We start from the raw sequence: 19,023 nt of genomic DNA on the forward strand, positions 1-19,023 counted from the left end.
TTCCCCTATTCAAAAACTAGTCTGTTCTTCTAAGAATATGACCCCACATATTCTTTTTTTTTTTTTTCTGTCCTGCTGTTTTCTTAAAAGCTTTTTTTTTTATACCATATCTTCTTATGGTCAGAGTCATAGGCATTCTAGATGTAGAAGTTTAACATCCTCTTTGGTAGTTATATTTCCTGACAAACATTCACTACAAATGTACAAAGAAAAGAGAAGGCCAGCCTCGAGGAGCCCCTCGCTGTGGCACATGAGTTATCCTTCAACAGGTGTAGGCATTTTGAGCCAGAGCGGTCTGGATGATGAAGAGACAGCACCTCAGGCAGCCTTGCCAGGAGCCACTGGGTTTCATCCTGGCCTGACCCAGAAAAATCTTATGGAAGAGAACAAGAGGCCCAAGAGCTCTCTGATCTGCTGTCAACCAGCTGCAGCCGGGAGACTGCCAAAGCGCTGCAGTGACTAGGCAGCGCCCTACAGAGCCGTCTGGGAGGGGATTACCAGCCTGATCCCTTGTCTTTAGAGCCAGAAATGACTCAAACTTCACAAACAGCAAGGGCCTTCCAGGGAGGGTGACAATGAGCACTGGAAAGGGTTTTCTCCCCCTTGTTGGTGTCTCTTCCCCCTACTTGCTGCTGTGGCAGATTCTGGACAGTGTGCAGCCTGTGAGGTAATCTGAATTCCTTGGCAACCAGCAAGTACCTGAATTCTTTCAAAACCACAGGAATCCAGCAGAGAAAAGGTAAATATCCCTGCGGAGCCAGTGTTAATTAGCAAGGAAGGCTACTGAAGAAGGAACTGGGGGTGGGGAGAAAGGGAAAGGCAGTACAAATGTTTTGGGGTCTTTTCTGAATTTCCACTGAATAATATGGCTGAGGGAGAAAAAAGGCTGTTCCAACCAGGACCTTCCCAGAGTCCTCTCCTCCCACCTCCGCCGCATGGGTGGAACTCAGCTCCCTGGATGGGTACTCACACACCCCCCAAGTTGCTAGAGCTGCCTATCTTTGGGTCTCTGGCAACACATTTGGTTTTTAACTCCATTTTGTTTTAATTTTTTTAAACTTTTTATTTTTCCTGTTTCAGTGAAAATCGGGCTGTTAGCTTCATCTCAGAAAGGGCTCTGTCAAATCATCTAAACCCAATACTGGATCCACCTAAAGCTGTAAAATCCAGGACAAAATCTTTTGGGATTCCACCCCTGACGGGAAAAAGAATCTGCACCATTTTGGTAGAGCACAGCACCCCTCTGTGGAAACTGAGTGTCCCCTGGTGGTGCAAAACAGCAACACGCAAGCAAAATTCAAAAGCACAGGGGACCTCTGAGGGCTACTGCGACAATCACAAAAAGCTGCACCCAAATACCAGGGGGAACAATTGCAACACTTCTTCAATATTTTACCCACACATAAGAAAACAGAGTTCTCCCACTTCTTACGTTAATAAAACAATAAGGACAACTAAAAACACTCACCTATACAGAAACTGGGGTTTTCGCAAATTTAATTTTGTGTAAAAAAATTTACACAAAATAACTGATATCACAAAACTGTCTTGTGAAATGAACTTAATCTTTCTATCACCTAGCATTAATTTGAGGTCCAAAACAGAAGTGACAGGGTGTAAGAGAATTCATTTCTAAAGAAGGAAGTGAATTGTATTTGCCTCCTGTTCCATCTCTTTAGGAAAGATGATGGTTTTTCTTGTTAAGCCTCAATGTAACCCAGTAATCTCATCCCAAACTGATTGTATTCAGTTATGTCTACATAAAATACATGTGGCCCAAGATAACTAAAAGCTGCAGATCTGGAGATGCTATAGACTATCGACATAGTTGAACAGACTCTGAGGGTTACAACAAAGCAAGTGAATGTCAAGATACAGAGTAAGTGAAGACACAAGAACCTAGACACATTGAAATTACTGCACGGAAAAATGTGCCCTCACGGGACTCTCGCAAACAGCGCATCATATTGCCATGCGTCATGCTTTTGTAAAGCTTTGATAAAGCTTTTTTATTCACCTACACTTTCAGGTAAACCTAACCAAAGCCCCGAAAACTCATGTTGTTTTCTGGCCCACTTGGTCTGAGTTTTTTAAAAGCTGTTTTTCTAATTATCCTGAGAAAAAACATCCATTGACTACATGTATATATATAAATTTTTTTGTTTCTGCTGGAAGCAAAAGGGTTATACTTAATTCAGTAGATTCTGACTTCCAACACACAACCAGTTAGCCAAAGCACTTGCATATTTGTAGTAAATTCTATAATAAACATTGGTGCTGTTGTTCTCACATTGTGCTCTGAACCCGAAAGGTCTTAAAATTGTGCCAAATTTCACCCATAGAGAGGGCTGTTAATATTGTTGGTGACAATATCTTTGGAATATTAAGCAAAATATACTGGTATGATATCCTTGAGAAACAGTGAAGCACAACCTCCATCTCTTTTCTGTATTCCCAAAGTCCAATTTTTGGCAGGACATAATCAGTTTCTAAAACTTGACACAGGAGGGAAGTTAAGGTGAGGATGAGCAGAGGAAGGAGAATGATGAAACTTATAATACAAAAGGGAGAAAGCTCAGAAGTCTCAAATTATAAAGCTGAAAATCCTCAGCACCTTGCATATCTGAGAAGTTAGGAGTGTATTTTACTTTCATTTTGTTCTAAATAATATAAGGAATAGGCTTTTTTTCTTTCTTTTTTTTTTTTTTTCATGAGATGTGGTCTCACAATGTTGACCAAGCTGGTCTTGAACGCCTGGCCTCAGGCAATCCTCCCGTCTCAGCCTCCCAAAGTACTAGGACTACAGGTGTGAGCCACCACACCTGGCCAGGAATAGGCTTTTATACCTAATTTTGTATAGTGATCCTTCATGAGAGCACATGTGTCTACAAACATTATCAACAATTTCTTTCCTATAAAAACCTGATTAGAGCTAGTAGTCAGCTCATGTTCAGATGCCTGGTTCAGCCCTTTATCTAATAACTGGGAGATGTTTCAGTTCTTCCCTTTCTTAATTTTCAAGAAACAAGAGGCCAGAACTAGGGAGTTTTGGTAGTCTCCAATGTTCCCAGGGCTCAAACTCAAAATCTGAGTTAAGAATGTGACGGGACTTATAAATGCTGTCACTGCCACCTAGAGGGGAATGGAACACAGAACTCCACTGGCGAGAAGGTTTGGTTAGTCCACTTTCACTGATTTCAAGTCATAGGATACATTTCAAAAAAACTAAGTCTCTAAAATCATTAAAAGACCATTCTAAAATAATAGTTGTCAGAGTACAATAATACTTGTCAAAGCACCTGTACATAAATAGGTAGCCTTCTTTTATCCATAGTATTTCCCATCTTCCAATTGTGTTTTCTAAAATACAGAAACATACACAGACCAGGCTTTTTTAGCTTGTTGTGACCACTCACAGATGCAAACCACCTCCTAAACTGCTATGCTTTATAACAAGCTTGTCCAACCTGAGGCCCACAGGCTGCATACAGCCCAGGATGGCTTTGAATGTGGCCCAACACAAATTTATAAACTTTCTTAAAATATTATGAGTTTTTTTGCAATTTTTTTTTAAGCTCATCAGCTATTGTTAGTGTATTTTACGTGTGGCCCAAGACAATTCTTCCTCCAGTGTGGCCCAGGGAAGCCAAAAGATTGGACACCCCTGCTCTATATCAAAGGCACTACGCATGAAAAGAACTTCAGGGCAAACTAGCTGGCTAATACAAAAATTTAGTTTTGTTGGGGAGAAGAACACAGCATAGTAGTTGCATACTTATTTTAAGCAATTTAAAGGGTTTATGAAAACAATTACCTATAAAATTCTGTGGCTATAGGAAACAAAACTTCAAAATATAACAACTTGAACTTAATCTCATAAGTCACATTACCTTAAAACTTAAAAAGCACCTCAACAGGCCAGGTGTGGTGGCTCCACAACTAATCATAACGCAATGGAGGCCGAAGCGAATCGGATCATGAGATCAGGAGATCAAGACCATCCTGGCTAACATTGAAATTATCTCATAAAATACAAAAAATTAGCTAAAGGTGGTGGTGAAGCCTGTAGTCAACTTGGGAGGCCTGAGACAGGAGAATCGTGAACCGGATGAGACTTACAGTGAGAACCCGAGATCGGCGCCCTGCACTCCAGCCTGGGTGACACAGCAAGACTCCATCTCAAAAAAAAGCGCAATAATAAAGAACAAATAGCCAATATTACAACCACTGTAAAGTCACTTGCATGTGAAGAAAAAAAAAAAAAAACCTCAATTAATACTTTCTAAATATGAAATAGTCTGAGCTCTGAGCTCTGGAGTCAGATCCATGAGGTCAAATCCCCATTCCACTTCTCCCACCTCTAAATCTGTTTCCTCAACTGCAAAAATGCATTAACTAAAAGGTTGTTGCGAGGATGAAAATAAATGCCTGGCATATAATAGGCAAATAAAGGTAGGATTTTATTTTTCTTTCTACATCTATCCTGAAGAACAACGGCAAATTATCTTAATATCCTAGGAGCGTCATAACAATTGTCACTGCAGGAAAATACCATATGATCCTGGATCAGTGCTGGGGAAGATGTTTACGCACCTTATGTGTGGACATGCAGTGAGATTACAGACAAATAAGCCTAATTTCTGAAGTTCTTTTTAGGCATAGTGGCTTTGATGTTACAGAGCACAGCAGTTGAGGAGGTGGGTTGCATCTGTAAGCAGTAATGACAAGTGAAAATAGCATGATCTGATTTAATAAACTTGTTAATGGGTCCACTCTTAATATACCCACCCAACCCCTACACCCCAAAACAGCTTCTTACCTAGCCAATCCTTCTTCATACAGATAGATGACAAGAGGATCATAGGAAGTCACCAGCACATAGAGGCGCACGTCAAACTTGAAATCTAAAAAAAAAAAGTATGTATTCACACACCAAAAAAACTAAGTTCATTTGTTTCCTGTTACAGAATAAACAATGAAACCAAGAAACGTGAAAGAAAGAACATTCCTCCTCTCCACATGAAACACACACTGCCCACATACCTTGACTTTGGAGGATAACTAATAATTATACTATATAATGGTACCATATACATAGTATATTATGTATATAGTACATAATAAAAACAGTATAATGTATATATACATTAATATAACCCTAATGTATATATAATGTATATGTGTATATGTCATTTTCATATATATTACTGCATAATTTTCATACATATATTAATTACGATATAACTTATAAAGCACTTTCTCTTATATTGTCTCATTTCACTTTCAAATAAATCCCAAGAGATAGGTAAGGAACCTGCTGCCTTTCTGGAGCCACACATGTCAAGAATTTCACAACAGTATAATAAAGACTTACTAGAGAAGGCTATGAAAAGTTTAAAAAGTTTAGCAAAGATCTGGCCCAATTTGGTCAAGGGCCTAATCACAACTCACCATCTATGAGCAGGGGGTTGTTAATATAACGGGAGACCAGAATGTTTTCTTCCAGGGAAATCTGGTTTGGCTATTGGGTAAACAGAAAGAATGAAAGAATAGAAATACACAGGAATCCTAATTTACAATAAGGGAGCAAAGTTCTTAACCTTTAAAGAAATGGAAAACTAAAATTCTGGTTAAAGTTTCCTCCAAGGTACCCATATATTTAGTTGGCCATATAATATCACTTCTATAACACTATAGGCATCCAATTATGATGCAGGAAAAATAAATTTAAACAGTACCTCTCACATAATAAATACAGCCTAAATAGCTTTAAAGATGTGTATATACATGATATTAAATAGTTACATGCTAAGAAAATAAGAGCCACTTTAAAAATAAATAAAAACTTGCTTTCTCCCTACTGTAAAGTAAAATAGAAATTTAAAACTACTACTACTATTCTTAAATGAAGGCTTTCATTAAGATGTTTAGAGAATTTACAGATCCACAATGGATCCCAGCATTTCTTCCATAAAATGAGATAGGTGTTTAATTGATTCACTTAAGGGTATTTGCTAAGCAACTGTATGCAAAGAGTGAATACAATCTTTTAAAGATTTCTTCAATGAAAAACAGTTGTTGAAAAACTGCACTGGGGATATCATGATGAAGGTAACAGATATAATCTCTGCCTGGCAGATTTAAGATTCAGTAAATCCCTATCCCTGAAAAGTTTAATATTTAGGTAGAGGAACAGCAAAATATAGAATGTAAAAGAACACAAAGCAGCATTTCTATAAATATAAGATGTCAGGTTGCAAAGTTAAAGTGCAGACCAATCAGGTGGGACCAGTCAGGGAAGACTTGTCCCGGAAGAGCAGATGCAGAAATGAATGGCGAAGGCTGGGAAGTACATGGTGGAGAAAAAAAAGCCCATCATGGGAAGATGGCATACATCAAGCCCAGTAGAAAGGAGGGTGGGCCGATTCATGGACCTGGGGCTAAAAGACTGAACTGGGAAATTATGAAAGACATGGTTAAACAATGAGGAGGGAGGGACCCCACTGGCAAAGGGATAGGTATGAACCCCTGGCAAACAGAGTTTATATTTAGCATGGTGGGAAGCAGGAAATTATTGTGGATTCTAGATTAAGGAAACAGCAAGATTAAAATATCTTGGGGGAAAAGAAAAAAAAACACCTTCGTGTGTGATTAGATAAAGCTGGAAGTCACAATTCATGTAGGACAAAAGGGCTCCAAAAGGGAAGTGGTAATGATAATAATTAGGTTGATCATAGCTACAGTAAAGGCAACAGAAATAACCATCAACATTTGCAGAAACAAAATTTAACAAATGTACTAAACATGTGGATGTGCCAAGTGCTGTTCTGAGTCTGTTCACAGGATTATTTCATTTAATCCTCACCCAACCCCATGAGGCAGGTATATCACCATCCACATCTTATAGATGAAAAAAGAACCAGAGGGGGTTAGGGACCTGCTCAAAGTCACGGAGCTAATAAGCAATAGAGCAGCAATGGAATCCAGACAGTCTTCCTCACAGGCTTTGCTTTTAGGCATTATTCTTACCTCTTCCCAATATTCTGCTCTCAAATTTAATTGCCCCCAAATTCAAAAGTTTGTCTTTATAATAATGCATTTCCTACCCTCAATACTACTGTTTCTCATATGATAATTTTGTGACCTATAACATTATACACAATCACTATGAGCAGCTGTGAAGTCAGAATGAGACTCCTCTCTCATTGCCCACTGCTGCTATCTCAAAGTCAGAACACAGCTTTCACAACCCATCTCCACGCATCACAGGAACACAATGACATCATTACTGATTCATCCCTAATGAACTCCATCACCCATACCATTTCCTGATTCCCTTACATTTCTTGATCAGCTTCTCATAAGTATTATCTCCATTTTGAATCTGCTCAGTGAGAATTGATGCAATCACTGTACAGCTGCAGGCTATGTTGTAAACCTATACTCAAACAATCACAGCTGTCTTCCTACTGAGTAGAACCTATAGGCTACAATAAATATCTAGTCACCCAACTTTTCTCCACAGCAGAGAATATGCTGATAGATTACAAGCACATGCCACCACGCCCGGCTAATTTTTTTATTTTTAGTAGAGACAGGGCTTCACCATGTTGGCCAGGCTGGTCTCAAACTCCTGGCCTCAAGTGATCTGCCCGCCTTGGCCTCCCAAAGTGCTGGGATTACAGGCGAGAGCCACCACACCTGGCTGGAAACATGTCTTTCTAACTGGACCTTAAGATTAAAGCTCACGGTATCCATTAAGTCACTGTAAAGCAGAATGGTATGGATTAAGAGTGTCTATGCTGGCATCATCTGGACCTGAGTTACAACCTTGACTCTACCACTTACTAAGGAAATATTAACTACCTCATAGGGTTCATATATGGATTAAAAGAGATTATGTTTAGAAAGGACAGTGGTAGGCTCAATAAACATTAGTTATGATTACTGCAAACTTAACAGAATATATGTGGTTCTAATTACAAAGTCCCACAGCTCAACAGCATTCATCACGACCTGCCACATGCCATTCTACTCAGAGTACTGAGTAGCAGTATTATGAAAATTAAGAGATACATAATAATTAAGAGAATTTCTCAAAAGCTTTTAAGGAGTGACAACACAGTAGGTACTCCCGAAATACTTGTTGAGAAATGAGAAAAACAGAGGAAACCTAAGATAAAAACATATAAGCAAACAGAAACAAGAGAGTACAGAATTATATTCACAAATATAGGAGGGACTGGAGTGACCTAACACTCTCCTAATACATGCAAGTCTCAGAGCATGTATCAATACTGTATTTACCATGGATCATGTGTGAGACAAGGATGACTCAACTTGACTTCCATAATCAAATTCATACCTTATTCAGAAAACATCCATTCTTTCCCCTCCTTGATCTGAATATACTAAATTGGGAAAATACGGCCTTTAGCCATGGTTACTGAAGGAGTGGAGCAAACACAGCTCTATTCCTTTATGCTGTATTTCTAGAGTTAAAGAGCACATCCTTATGAGACCACATTAGTCAACCAACCGAGATGCTTCCATCTATGGTCCACACTTCTCTTTTCAGTGCTACATAAAAGTGATGCTTTTGCTGTCCTTTATCCCGTTCTCGTAATGGTAAAAGTTGCTATTTGCAGAGAGTTTCCAAAAGGTTATGACTACTATAGGGAAGTTTTAATAAGTGGCCCTCTCACTCCAGTGGGAAGACAGGGGGAGATATTTCCATTTGGCCCTCACACCAACTCCATCCCCACTGCCTAAATCCCTCACTCGCTCGCATTAGTTCTGCCCCCAGACCCTCGCCACAGCCTTCCCTCTCCTCACCCTCCTGCTCAAATCTAAAAGGAAAGCAGGCAGCAGCCTTGGAAAGAGTTACTTCATCCAGTTGGCTAATGGGTCACATATTCCATGGGAAAGGATCCAGGTATGGAAAAGAGGGGATGGTTATGCCTTTTGTGTAAGCAGAGAGAAGAGTATTAACAACATGGTTTGCAGGTCTGGGTAAAAGGTGGTAAAATTCTAGTTTCGGGGTGAAACGGGAGTATTTTCCCATTATGTCCGCATGTTGCCAGCTCCCCTCATGCCTCCTGGCATCTTCCCAGGCTTCTGTCTGGCACTTCCACTAAATACCTAAAAGAATCAGACTCATTCCAAAGCTTCACAAAGAGGGAGGGGGAAGGCAAAAGGTCCTGCCAAGTACTTTGATCTATGCAGGGGGTCTCAAGGGATTCAGCCCAAGGAGAGGTGGGAGGGAGAAAAAGGCTCTTACACAGCCTGCCAAACACATTCTCTAAAGACATGTCACCCCGTTGAGATTCGGCGTCCAGGGAAGAGTTAGGGCGCAGGGTTCTCGGCTCCACCAAGCAAAGTTTAACTTTTCTATCCTTTATGATGCTAGCTTTAAAATAACAAATCACTAGGGCAAAAGAGCATTCCAAAAGAAAAAAGTCCCAGATGAGCTGGGAATAGATCCTATTCTTTTTGAGTCATGTCTAAGAAAATAAAAAGCAAACTCGTACCATAGCTGACTTTCAACAAATTCCATTTGGCAGCTAAAACCCAAACCCAAACTAGTGCCGTCTATGAGATTCAAACAACACTGGAGCTCCTGGCACAGAGCTGAAGGAAAAGCTGTTGGAGAGGGGCCTTCATCACCAAGGTCAGAGCAGAGACAAGAGGAGACAGAGCCAAGGCATATGACCATGACCTTATGTCACAGGACACTCAGGGTAAAAGGCCTCCAGAGTGGCCTAGGCCAGGTAACAGAAGTTGCAGCCAATGCCTGAGGCTATAGCAGTTGCTCTACCAAAACCAGATCCTGTATTTATTTGGCATGAAGGGTCTGGCCATCATTGTTTATGGTACCGTTTTGAGTCCAGCCTGAATTTAAGGACTTTCCAATGTGAAAGATCACTCAGAAAGTTAGTTTCTACACATATGGCAAACAGCTCAATGTGAAAAGACAACTGAGGAATTTAAGATGGGGTTCTGGTCCCACATACAACTTATCTACCTACCCCTGCCCTTCCAGAGTTCCAGTGGAAGGATAGAAAGAATATTTTCAAAAGAATGAAATGATATTAAAGCTAGAAAAAAGTAAAAGGAGCCAGAAAAGTCCAAAAGAGATCAAAGTGATCTTCTCAAGGAGGCTCCTGCAAATTTCCAAGCTTGTAGTCAACAAACATGAAGATCAGGGATCAGCCAAGGAATCAGAATCAGATAATTAACAAACAGCATTTAGAACAGTGAGGCCAGTAGACATGTGGGTACAGAAATCTGATAGAGGAGAGTGGAACTTGAGGCCACTTTATCCCCAATACACACAAAAAGGAAAAGAAAGGTAGCTCTGACCAAGAGGGAAATCACCAAAATCTTCTTCTACGTTCGCAATATGGCCCACTCTATTTTGGCAAGGTGGAAGGGGCGTGCTCCTCACCACGTCCACATAAAGCAAAGCCTGAGAGTCAACACGTTTTGCCCTTACATAAAATTCACAGTCAGCCTCTTCCAGGGAGAAGATATTAGGAAAAGAGTTCTACACAACCATGGTAGAAACCCAGACCAGCTGCCAGTTTCATTCAGTCTAGTCTTTTGTTCATAAATATGGTCCAACACATAAGGATCATCAAAACTGAGAAAATCCAATAGCAGGGGAAAAGACAATCCCAGTAAAATTCAAGGACAGAAGAGAATTTTTCAAAAATTTCCATTGGTATCCTCAGAAGGACAGGCAGGCAAACTGCATCCATTATGCAACAAAAGGTTGTTATTTGTAAATAAAAATAAAGCAAATCAGAATATGAGTTTCTGGAAATCAACCTGTGATATCCAATATAAAAATACAGTAGATAAATGAATAATAAAATGGATAAATTTCAACCTGTGATCTAGAAGATAAAGATGGGAAAATAATTAAAAATGAGAGAAAAGTTAACATGAAGGAAAGATCCAGAATGTCTCAAAAAAGAGTTCTAAAAGCAGAGACAAATAAGATAGCTTTCCTTAAAGAAAAACACTAGTTTCCAGACTGAAAGTGCCTACCAAATGTCCAGGAGGAAGAATAAAAAACAGGTCCAGGCCTAAACACTGGTTAAATTTCAGAATCCCAAAATATGTCAGCAGCAGCAAATCCATATGGCTCTGCAGCAACTTACTTATTGCCTCCTTGCAGGAAAGAATTTGTCTGAAGGGCATAAGGCACAGTGAGAGACCAAGTTTTAGAGCAGGAGTGAACATTTATTAAAAAGTTTTAGAGCAGGAATGAAAGGAAGTAAAGTACACGTGGAAGAGGGCCAAGCAGACAACTTGAGAGATCCAAGTGCCTGTTTGACCTTAGACTTGGGGTTTTATACATTGGCATGCTTCTGGGGTTTTGTATCTCTCCTCCCTTGATTTTCCCATGGGGTAAGCTGTCTGCATGTGCAGTGGCCTGCCAGCACTTGAGAGGGGCCTCATGGGCAGTGCACGTGCTCATTTGAAGTGTTTTTGCCTTACCAGTCGAGGGTTCCTAGAGGAAGGTCATATACCAGTTAAACTCCATCATTTTGCTTCTAACTGCACATGCTTGAGCCTACCCGTCCAACTCCTGAGATCTTATTGGGAAATGGCTAATCACCAGCTTCAGGTGTTTTCTATTGTTAGGAGCCTGCCTTTCCCTGGCATATGCTGCTACCAATTATTATTTTAGAGAAACCAGTTTAACAACTGCCTGACCATCACCTGATGATAACCTGACACTCCTTGGTGGTGGCGGGGGCCCTCTCATGCCCGGCTCATGTCTGCCTAGCTACCTATCCTAACATCCTAACATTTCCCCCTTCCAGAGTTCAACAGTTTGTTTCCACTGAGTTTAAATGTTTTACTCAACTTACAGATAAAATAAAGAAACTGAATCATAGTTACTGAAGAGACTCTGTTATAAATGTTTAAAACATAAACATAAAAACTAATCAAACAAATGTGCAAGGGAGGGTGGGACATGATGTAAATGCAATAAATGCCAAACTGGGAATTAACAAATACAATGTAATGTCAATGAAAGAAACATAAATCAACTAAAGTTACTAACTACTATTATACGTCTAGGGAGTGAGACCAGTAGGGATTTTATTTACCATGTATATGTATTCTATGTAAGACAACTTTTAATGAGAATTTTGCAAAGAATCAAGATAATGATGGCTTTTGAAAAAAGAAGAGGAGAAATGAGAGGAAGAAAAGCAGAAAGAGGGAAGCAAGGAGGAGAAAGGAGGAGAAAGGAGAAGCAGCAGCAGTAGCGAAGAAGCCATACCAAATTGAGGTTCACTTGTTTGATAACCTTGAGAACAGAACCCACAGTTCTGCTCACAACAGACTCTAAACACATATGCTACCAATTAATAGTTGGTGTGTAGGAATTAACATCACAATATGCTAAAAGCAGAAAAGGTACCTCTGGAGTAACTGCTGGTGCAGAAGATTCCTGCCAGTAAGGCAAACAAGTCAACTCATACCTACCCTCAACTCATTTCTGAATGCAGATTTAAGAGCACACCCGCTCTTAATGAAATGGAACTATATTAGTAACCAGTACAAAGGGTGAAGGAGGAAAGAACAAGTGAGGAAAGAGGTCTGCCATCTGCTGCATACTTACATTGTTGATCAGGTAGACGCCCCGCCCCCTAGAAGATGCCACTGGTTTTACTATCCAAGGTCCCCGGTCCTTCGAATATGAATCTGCTCAAAATATTGGGAGATAAAAAACGGAGGAAACAAAGAAAAAGAATGAACTTGAGTTTATTATATCAACTTTCAACAAGAGTTATCTACTCCGGGAACCCAAAAATCTTACAAATTTCTACGTGTTGGGCAGTAACTAAAATTACCTATATTTTTGGACTTGCCTTAAAAATAAAAATAGAAGGAGGGAAGGAGGAGAAAAGAGGCCAGCAAAACCACTCCCATAATAATTTCTTCCACCATTTCCCCTCTTTCTTTCCTTTTTTTTTTTTTTTTTTTTAAGGCAGGGTATTGCTCTGTTGACCAGGCTGGAGTGCAGTGGTGCTTCCATAGCTTATTGCAGCCTCAACCTCTGGGGCTCAGTCCTCCCACCTCGGCCTCCTGAGTTAATGGGACTACAGGCGTGGGCCACCATGCCCAGCTGATTGTTTTTAACTTTTTGTAGAGATGGGGGTTCTCTATGTTGCCCAGGCTGGTCTTGAAATCCTGACCTCAAGCGATTCTCCCACCTCAGCCTCCCAAAGCGCTGGAAGTACAGGCAGAAGACACCATGCCCAGCCTCCCCTCTTTCTTGAATGAAAAGATGAAAACAAAAGAAGGCAAACATCTGGATGTTAGTCTATTATTGTCACAAAGAACCATCATGAATCCTTGAAATTCCTACCTCTGTTAAATAGAGGACCTCAGGCAAACAGTGTCAATGTAAGCCAAAATCTAGATCTTATAATACAGCTACTCTCCTTAAATATTTCCTCCAAGCTTATAAAAAAAAAAAAAAATGCGCCTTAAATCAAGCAATGTGCCAGTGGAGACGAAGGACAATCATTTACAAGCGATTAAAAGGTACGATGTGTCCTGTTCCTTTCCCAGGTTCAGCTTTATACTTTAAATCCCTTTGGATCATGAAAAGAGAAAGCAGACAACTGACACTAAGCCTCCCAGAGGCTTGCAATTGGTCTGAGGAGAAGCAGCTCTGTCTTCCACTGAGGTAGTGTCAGAAGTCAGGGGAGAGAAGCAGGCTAGAGCTCTCAGTGCTGCTGATTCTCACATCCCAGACTGGAGAGGGAGCACTGGTCCCAACTGTGCCTCTTCCACTTTTGATGAAATACGTCAGGTGGCAGCAGTCATTACTGTTTCAAAGCAAGATGGGCTGAAAGGTAAAAACTGAGAGATTTTTTTTTTTTTTTTTGCTATTTTTCTTCAATGAAAGAGGAGAGAAAGGGTAGTGTGGGGAAATAAACCAAGCAAATGCAAATGTTTCTGAGCAGATCTCACAAAGACTTCCTTTTTCCAAATTGCCTAGGTTGCTGTGCGCCAAGATATCAGTACCAGTTTATCTAGAATACAACAGTATAAACCTAAGAAAGTTCCCTATAGTTTCTGCTCCTCTGATTAGAGTTATTAAGAGGCAAGTCCTTTTCTAGGGCTCTAATATCAGAACAAGACTTTCAGACACTGGAGTCCTGAAGTTTTGCACACTTCCCTCTACACTGCATTTGGGCCTATACCAGGCAGGCCTTCAGAAGGAGCTCTCTAGGCTCAGCTCCTTTTCCCAGATGACTTGCCAGCAACTACTTGTCTCCTTTTCTTTCCTCTCCCTCTGACATGAGCCAGTCTCTTTAAGGCCTCCCAAACAAACTTGACTTTGTCAATGCCACAAACCATTTCAGCAGGAAGAAAGAAAGAGATCTTTTGTTCACTCTCCCCCATCTTCCTCTGCCTTTTCCCTTGATGCAGAATTAACAGAATTAGAAAAAATTTAATGTGCCGCACAGAATTTAAAACTCTGTGAGCAATTCTACTTCTAGAACTATATCCTCTAGTTCTACTCACACATGTGTAAAATACTGCATATATAAAATTTTCAATGCTGTGTTATAACAGCAAAATATTAATTAAATACACTACAATGCATCTGTATGAAGGGTCAGCAAACTATTTTTGTAAAAAGCCAGAGAACAAATATTTTAGGCTTTGCAGGCCATGCAGTTTCTGTGGCAGTTATCTAACTCTGCAGTTGTAGCTTGAAATAGCCACAAACAATATGTAAACAAAGGGGTGTGGCTGTTTACATAAAATTTTATGTATGAACACTGAATTTCATATGATTTCTACACACTACAAAATTTTATTCTTCTTTTGATTTCTTTCCAACCATTTAAAAATGGTCCTTAGCTTGTGGGACACACAAAAACTGGCAGAAGACCAATTTCACTCAAGGGATATAGTTTGTAGACATCGAATCTACACAATGGAATATTAAGCAGACACACAAAATAAGAATGTTATTAATGAAGTGATATGGAATGATCTTGAAGATAGCCTGTCAAATAAAAAAACAGACAGTGCAGGGCAATGTATGTTATATATGCCCATCTGTTTATATACACACACAAGTTATTTGCTAGTAAATGCAAAGAATATCTCTAGAGAGTATGTAAAAAACTAGTAACACTGATCATCTCTGGGGAGGAAAACGGGATGACTAAGGAACAAGAGGAGAAAAGAGACTTTTCACTGATGATTGTTTTGGAATTTCTTTTGTACCATGGGAATATATTACCTTTCAAAAAGTGTAATTTATATAATTTTAAAGTCCTGCTATAGAAGACATATTTATAGTTATATATGACAAAAAAAAAATAAATTTCCATAAAGTGAGGCCACTGAATATATGTATGTGTATTCAGTTTATGCATTTTTTTCACTTTGCCATTTTCCCCAGATACTGAGCAGACTGAACAGAATGCCTGAGCAAGAAGCTATTAATATTAAAACAAAACAAAAAAAAACAACAGTTTCCAAACGTCACTCATTCAATACCTCTAAGTATCTAATCTGTGTCTATCAGTTTGCTAGGTGTGGGGTGCACAGTGATAAAAAATACAGTCTTTACCGTCATGAAGATTAGACTAGCCGAGAAAACAGACATTGAACAAGTAATTACAGACAATGAGAGTTATAAAAAGGAAGTACAAGGTTCTATAGAAATGTCTAAGAAAACGACCAGGCTAGTTATTAACAGGCTCACTCACACCTGTAATCCCAGCACTTTAGGAGGCTGCGGCAGGAGGATCCCTTGAGGCCAGGAGTTCGAGACCAGGCTGGCCAACATAGCAGGACTGTTTCTACGGAAAATAAAAAAATTAGCCAGGCATGGTGGTGCATGGCTGCGTTCCCAACTACTTCTAAGGCTGAGGTGGGCAGATTACTTGAGCCCAGGAATTTGAGGAGACAGTGAGCTATGACTGCACTACAGCCTGGGTGAGAGAACAAGAAGCTGGGGAGGAAGGGGACGGAAGGTGGGGAGGGGAGGGGACGGAAGGAGAGGGGAAGGGAAGGTAGGGCAGGGTAGGGCAAGGCAGGGCAGGGCAGGGAAGCGAAGGGAAGGGGTCAAAGCTGTCTGGAGACAGTACCCTCTACTTTGTGAACTAGGCTTATCAGAAGTTAATGCTTCTGGCTGGGTGCGGTGGCTCACGCCTGTAATCCCAGCACTTTGGGAGGCCCAGGCGGGTGGATCACCTGAGGTCAGGAGTTTGAAACCAGTCTGGCCAACATGGTAAAACCCCATCTCTACTAAAAATACAAAAATTAGCCAGGTGTGGTGGTGCACGTCTGTTATCCCAGCTACTCAGGAGGTTGAACCAGAAGAATTGTTTGAACCCAGGAAGCAGAGGTTGCAGTGAGCCGAGATCAAGCCATTGCAGTCCAGCCTGGGCAACACAGCGAGACTCTGTCCCCCCAAAAAAATAAGTTAATGCTTCTTCTGGTGCTTCACTATGACTGAAATCCTAAATGTTCTTGAAATTGTAAATATCAAAGACTTGTCTTTCAGGCTAGTCTTTTCTCCTTGACTTGTGATATTTTCAGAACAAGGATTGTTCTCTCTTACAGGTTCTAAATATGTGGGTAGGAAGCAAGAAAAATCAGAGGCAAAGGCCAGGCAGACTTGCTCAGGAGCCTCTGCTTCAGGATGAAGATGTACTAAACAGGTTCCCCAGTTCTTTCAAGTGCTTTCCAGTTCCTACAGTGGCAGCAGGCTTGGTCTAACAGAAACAACAATGAACCTGGAGTAGAAAGATCTGAGTTGCAATTCTGGCTTTTCAAGTATATGACTCTAGAGGTAATGTACTTAAATCATCTAGTCTTACCTTTAAAATGAGATTTTAAAAATTTAGCCTGATTTGCTAAGATCTCTTATAACGCTAAAATTATAATTCTACATATTTACCCATTGCTTTGAAATCTAGTCATCTGTAATTAGTTGGTGGACATGGAAATTCACATGTTAGAATCATTTCTCAGTCTCTCTTACAACTAGAGATGGCCATAGAGCCCAATTCTGCGGAAAGTTTTGCTTTTATGATACTGGTATCACCCCATCTTCTTCTTTGTTGCTTCTTTCTTCCTTCTGCTTAGAAAGCTGTCCCCTTGAGGGGAATGGCTAGAGTTGGCAAAAGAGCTTTAGTCAGCGTCTTCAGGGTCACAGACCTCTAATTCTATTCTACTAAATACTGTAACTGGCAGTGATGGCACCAGGAGCCTAGATAGACCAGTCTACCATGTATTCCAACCCCTACACTCAAGTTACTGAGAATAGTTTGGGGAGTACCCAGGCTTTCACATCTCTGGAGACAGTGATTGGTCTCTAGGCTATATCTTTACAGGTTTTCTCTTATTAGAACAAAAAGCTATAAATTCATGAGACCACCTTGGCTGTTGTCTCTAGTGTTTTTAGGCAATCCTCATGTCCAATCCTTATCAGTTCTCTTTCAAAGGCCCTGCAGAGGCTATTTCAACCGCTTTCTGCCTTTTTAGACACCCACCCATTCCTAGGCCCCTCAATCCTGGCACAAGACCTCATCAACCTGTTCACCAAGAAGGCTAGGAATTTGTAACAAACCTATTTACCTGCTTTCCTCTCCATCTAAAATGTTATCTGGGTCATCAACTTAGTCTTATTCCTTCTCCTCTTTCAGGAGACACATGCCCACTTCTCTTTCTAATGCTCACCCTTCTACTTGGGTTCTTGATTTAACCCTCTCCTGCCTCCTCTGAGACTTCATTCCCTTGTTCCTCTTCAATCTCCCTTTCCTCTCTGATTCTCTGTGGTGCTGCTTCTTTTTTTCTCTCCCTTAGTAATCACATCCATCTCCATACCTGTAGCTTCCAGAAACTACATCTCTGGCCAGAACTCAAAGCTGCTCTTACAACTGCCTACAAAACACACTACCTGGATGCCCCATCGAAATCCAAATCCATCCCTTGTCCAAAACGTAACATTCCTCTTCCCCTTTAACAGCTCCTCCTTTGCCTTCCTGGTTACATTCCCTGGTAAAAAACCCAATGGTCTTCCTAGCTTCTCATACTCAAACCTTAGGATGCCTCTTTGACCCCTGCCTCACTTCCCATACACAGGCAGTACTGTTTGTTCTCGCACTCTTTCTACTCATACCTATCCATTTTATCCACATCACTGCAGTAACCTTCAAAGAGATCAACATTTTCTTCTCTCTGCTTCTGCCAACTCATTTCACATAGTTATTTTTCTAAAGGCCAGTCTGTTTATGGTGTCCCTTTCCTTCCAAAAAAACTTCCTACTGCCCACACTCAAGCACTAGAGGGCCAGAACATAATACTATTAATTAGTATTATTTTAACTAATACTAATTAATAGTAATTATTAATAACATAACTACAACTTTAGTTAGTAGTTAAACATAACATACTAAAAGTAAAATAGTAAAACATAGTAAAAACATAGTATTAATATAGTTAGTAAACATAACTACTACTAATAATACAAACATAGCCTGAAATAGAAATTAGTATTAAACATTTATCAAGCCACCCCTATCAGGCACCATCCCAAGTGCTTTCCACATATTAACCTACTTAAATATCTTGACAACATTATAAGGTCAGCACCAGCAATACTCCCATTTTATAGATGCGGACATTAAGGCACAGAAGTTGGAGTAACTTGGCTAAAGTCACATAGCAAAAATTTCCTTAACTACAAATTTGCAGCTTTGAGTGCATTGAAGCTCGAAGTTCATTCATTTAATTAGAGCTCTATGTGACCCACTGCAGAGCCATCTGTGGGCAGACAATGAATTGCCAACCAATGGCCCCAGCCAGAGCAACAAATGCTATTAGATAAATGGTGAAGCAGGCGTTCCTGATGAACTGCTGGTCTCCTCTGCCAAAATATGGAACAATTCACTAGGTGACCCAGAGAGACTGGCAAGCCTAACAGGTTAAAAGAATCAAAAGTCAGGAAGTCTAGAGATA

At 40.3% G+C, this 19,023-nt stretch overlaps 1 protein-coding gene across 27 annotated transcripts in view; it reads right to left on the minus strand.

Annotated features, from left to right (window-relative positions):
• TTLL5 (tubulin tyrosine ligase like 5) overlaps positions 1 to 19,023 on the minus strand; it is a 294,113-nt gene that overhangs the window by 243,798 nt on the left and 31,292 nt on the right. For 26 of the 27 annotated variants that reach the window (XR_004184858.1, XR_004184857.1, XR_004184855.1 and 23 more), the window contains exons 7-9: positions 12,644 to 12,726; positions 5,452 to 5,521; positions 4,820 to 4,904 (exon numbers count right to left, since the gene is read on the minus strand). Coding sequence is in view for 18 of the 27 variants with exons in the window: in XM_031667954.1 (XP_031523814.1) it covers positions 4,820 to 4,904; positions 5,452 to 5,521; positions 12,644 to 12,726 (238 nt within the window). In the remaining 9 variants the exon portion in view is untranslated. Of the gene's footprint in view, positions 1 to 4,593; positions 4,707 to 4,819; positions 4,905 to 5,451; positions 5,522 to 12,643; positions 12,727 to 19,023 lie in introns of those variants that run through there. The other variant, XM_031667962.1, reaches the window with a different exon arrangement.

Source organism: Papio anubis, chromosome 7 (genome assembly GCF_008728515.1).
Source record: "Papio anubis isolate 15944 chromosome 7, Panubis1.0, whole genome shotgun sequence".
Classification (NCBI taxonomy): domain Eukaryota; kingdom Metazoa; phylum Chordata; class Mammalia; order Primates; family Cercopithecidae; genus Papio; species Papio anubis.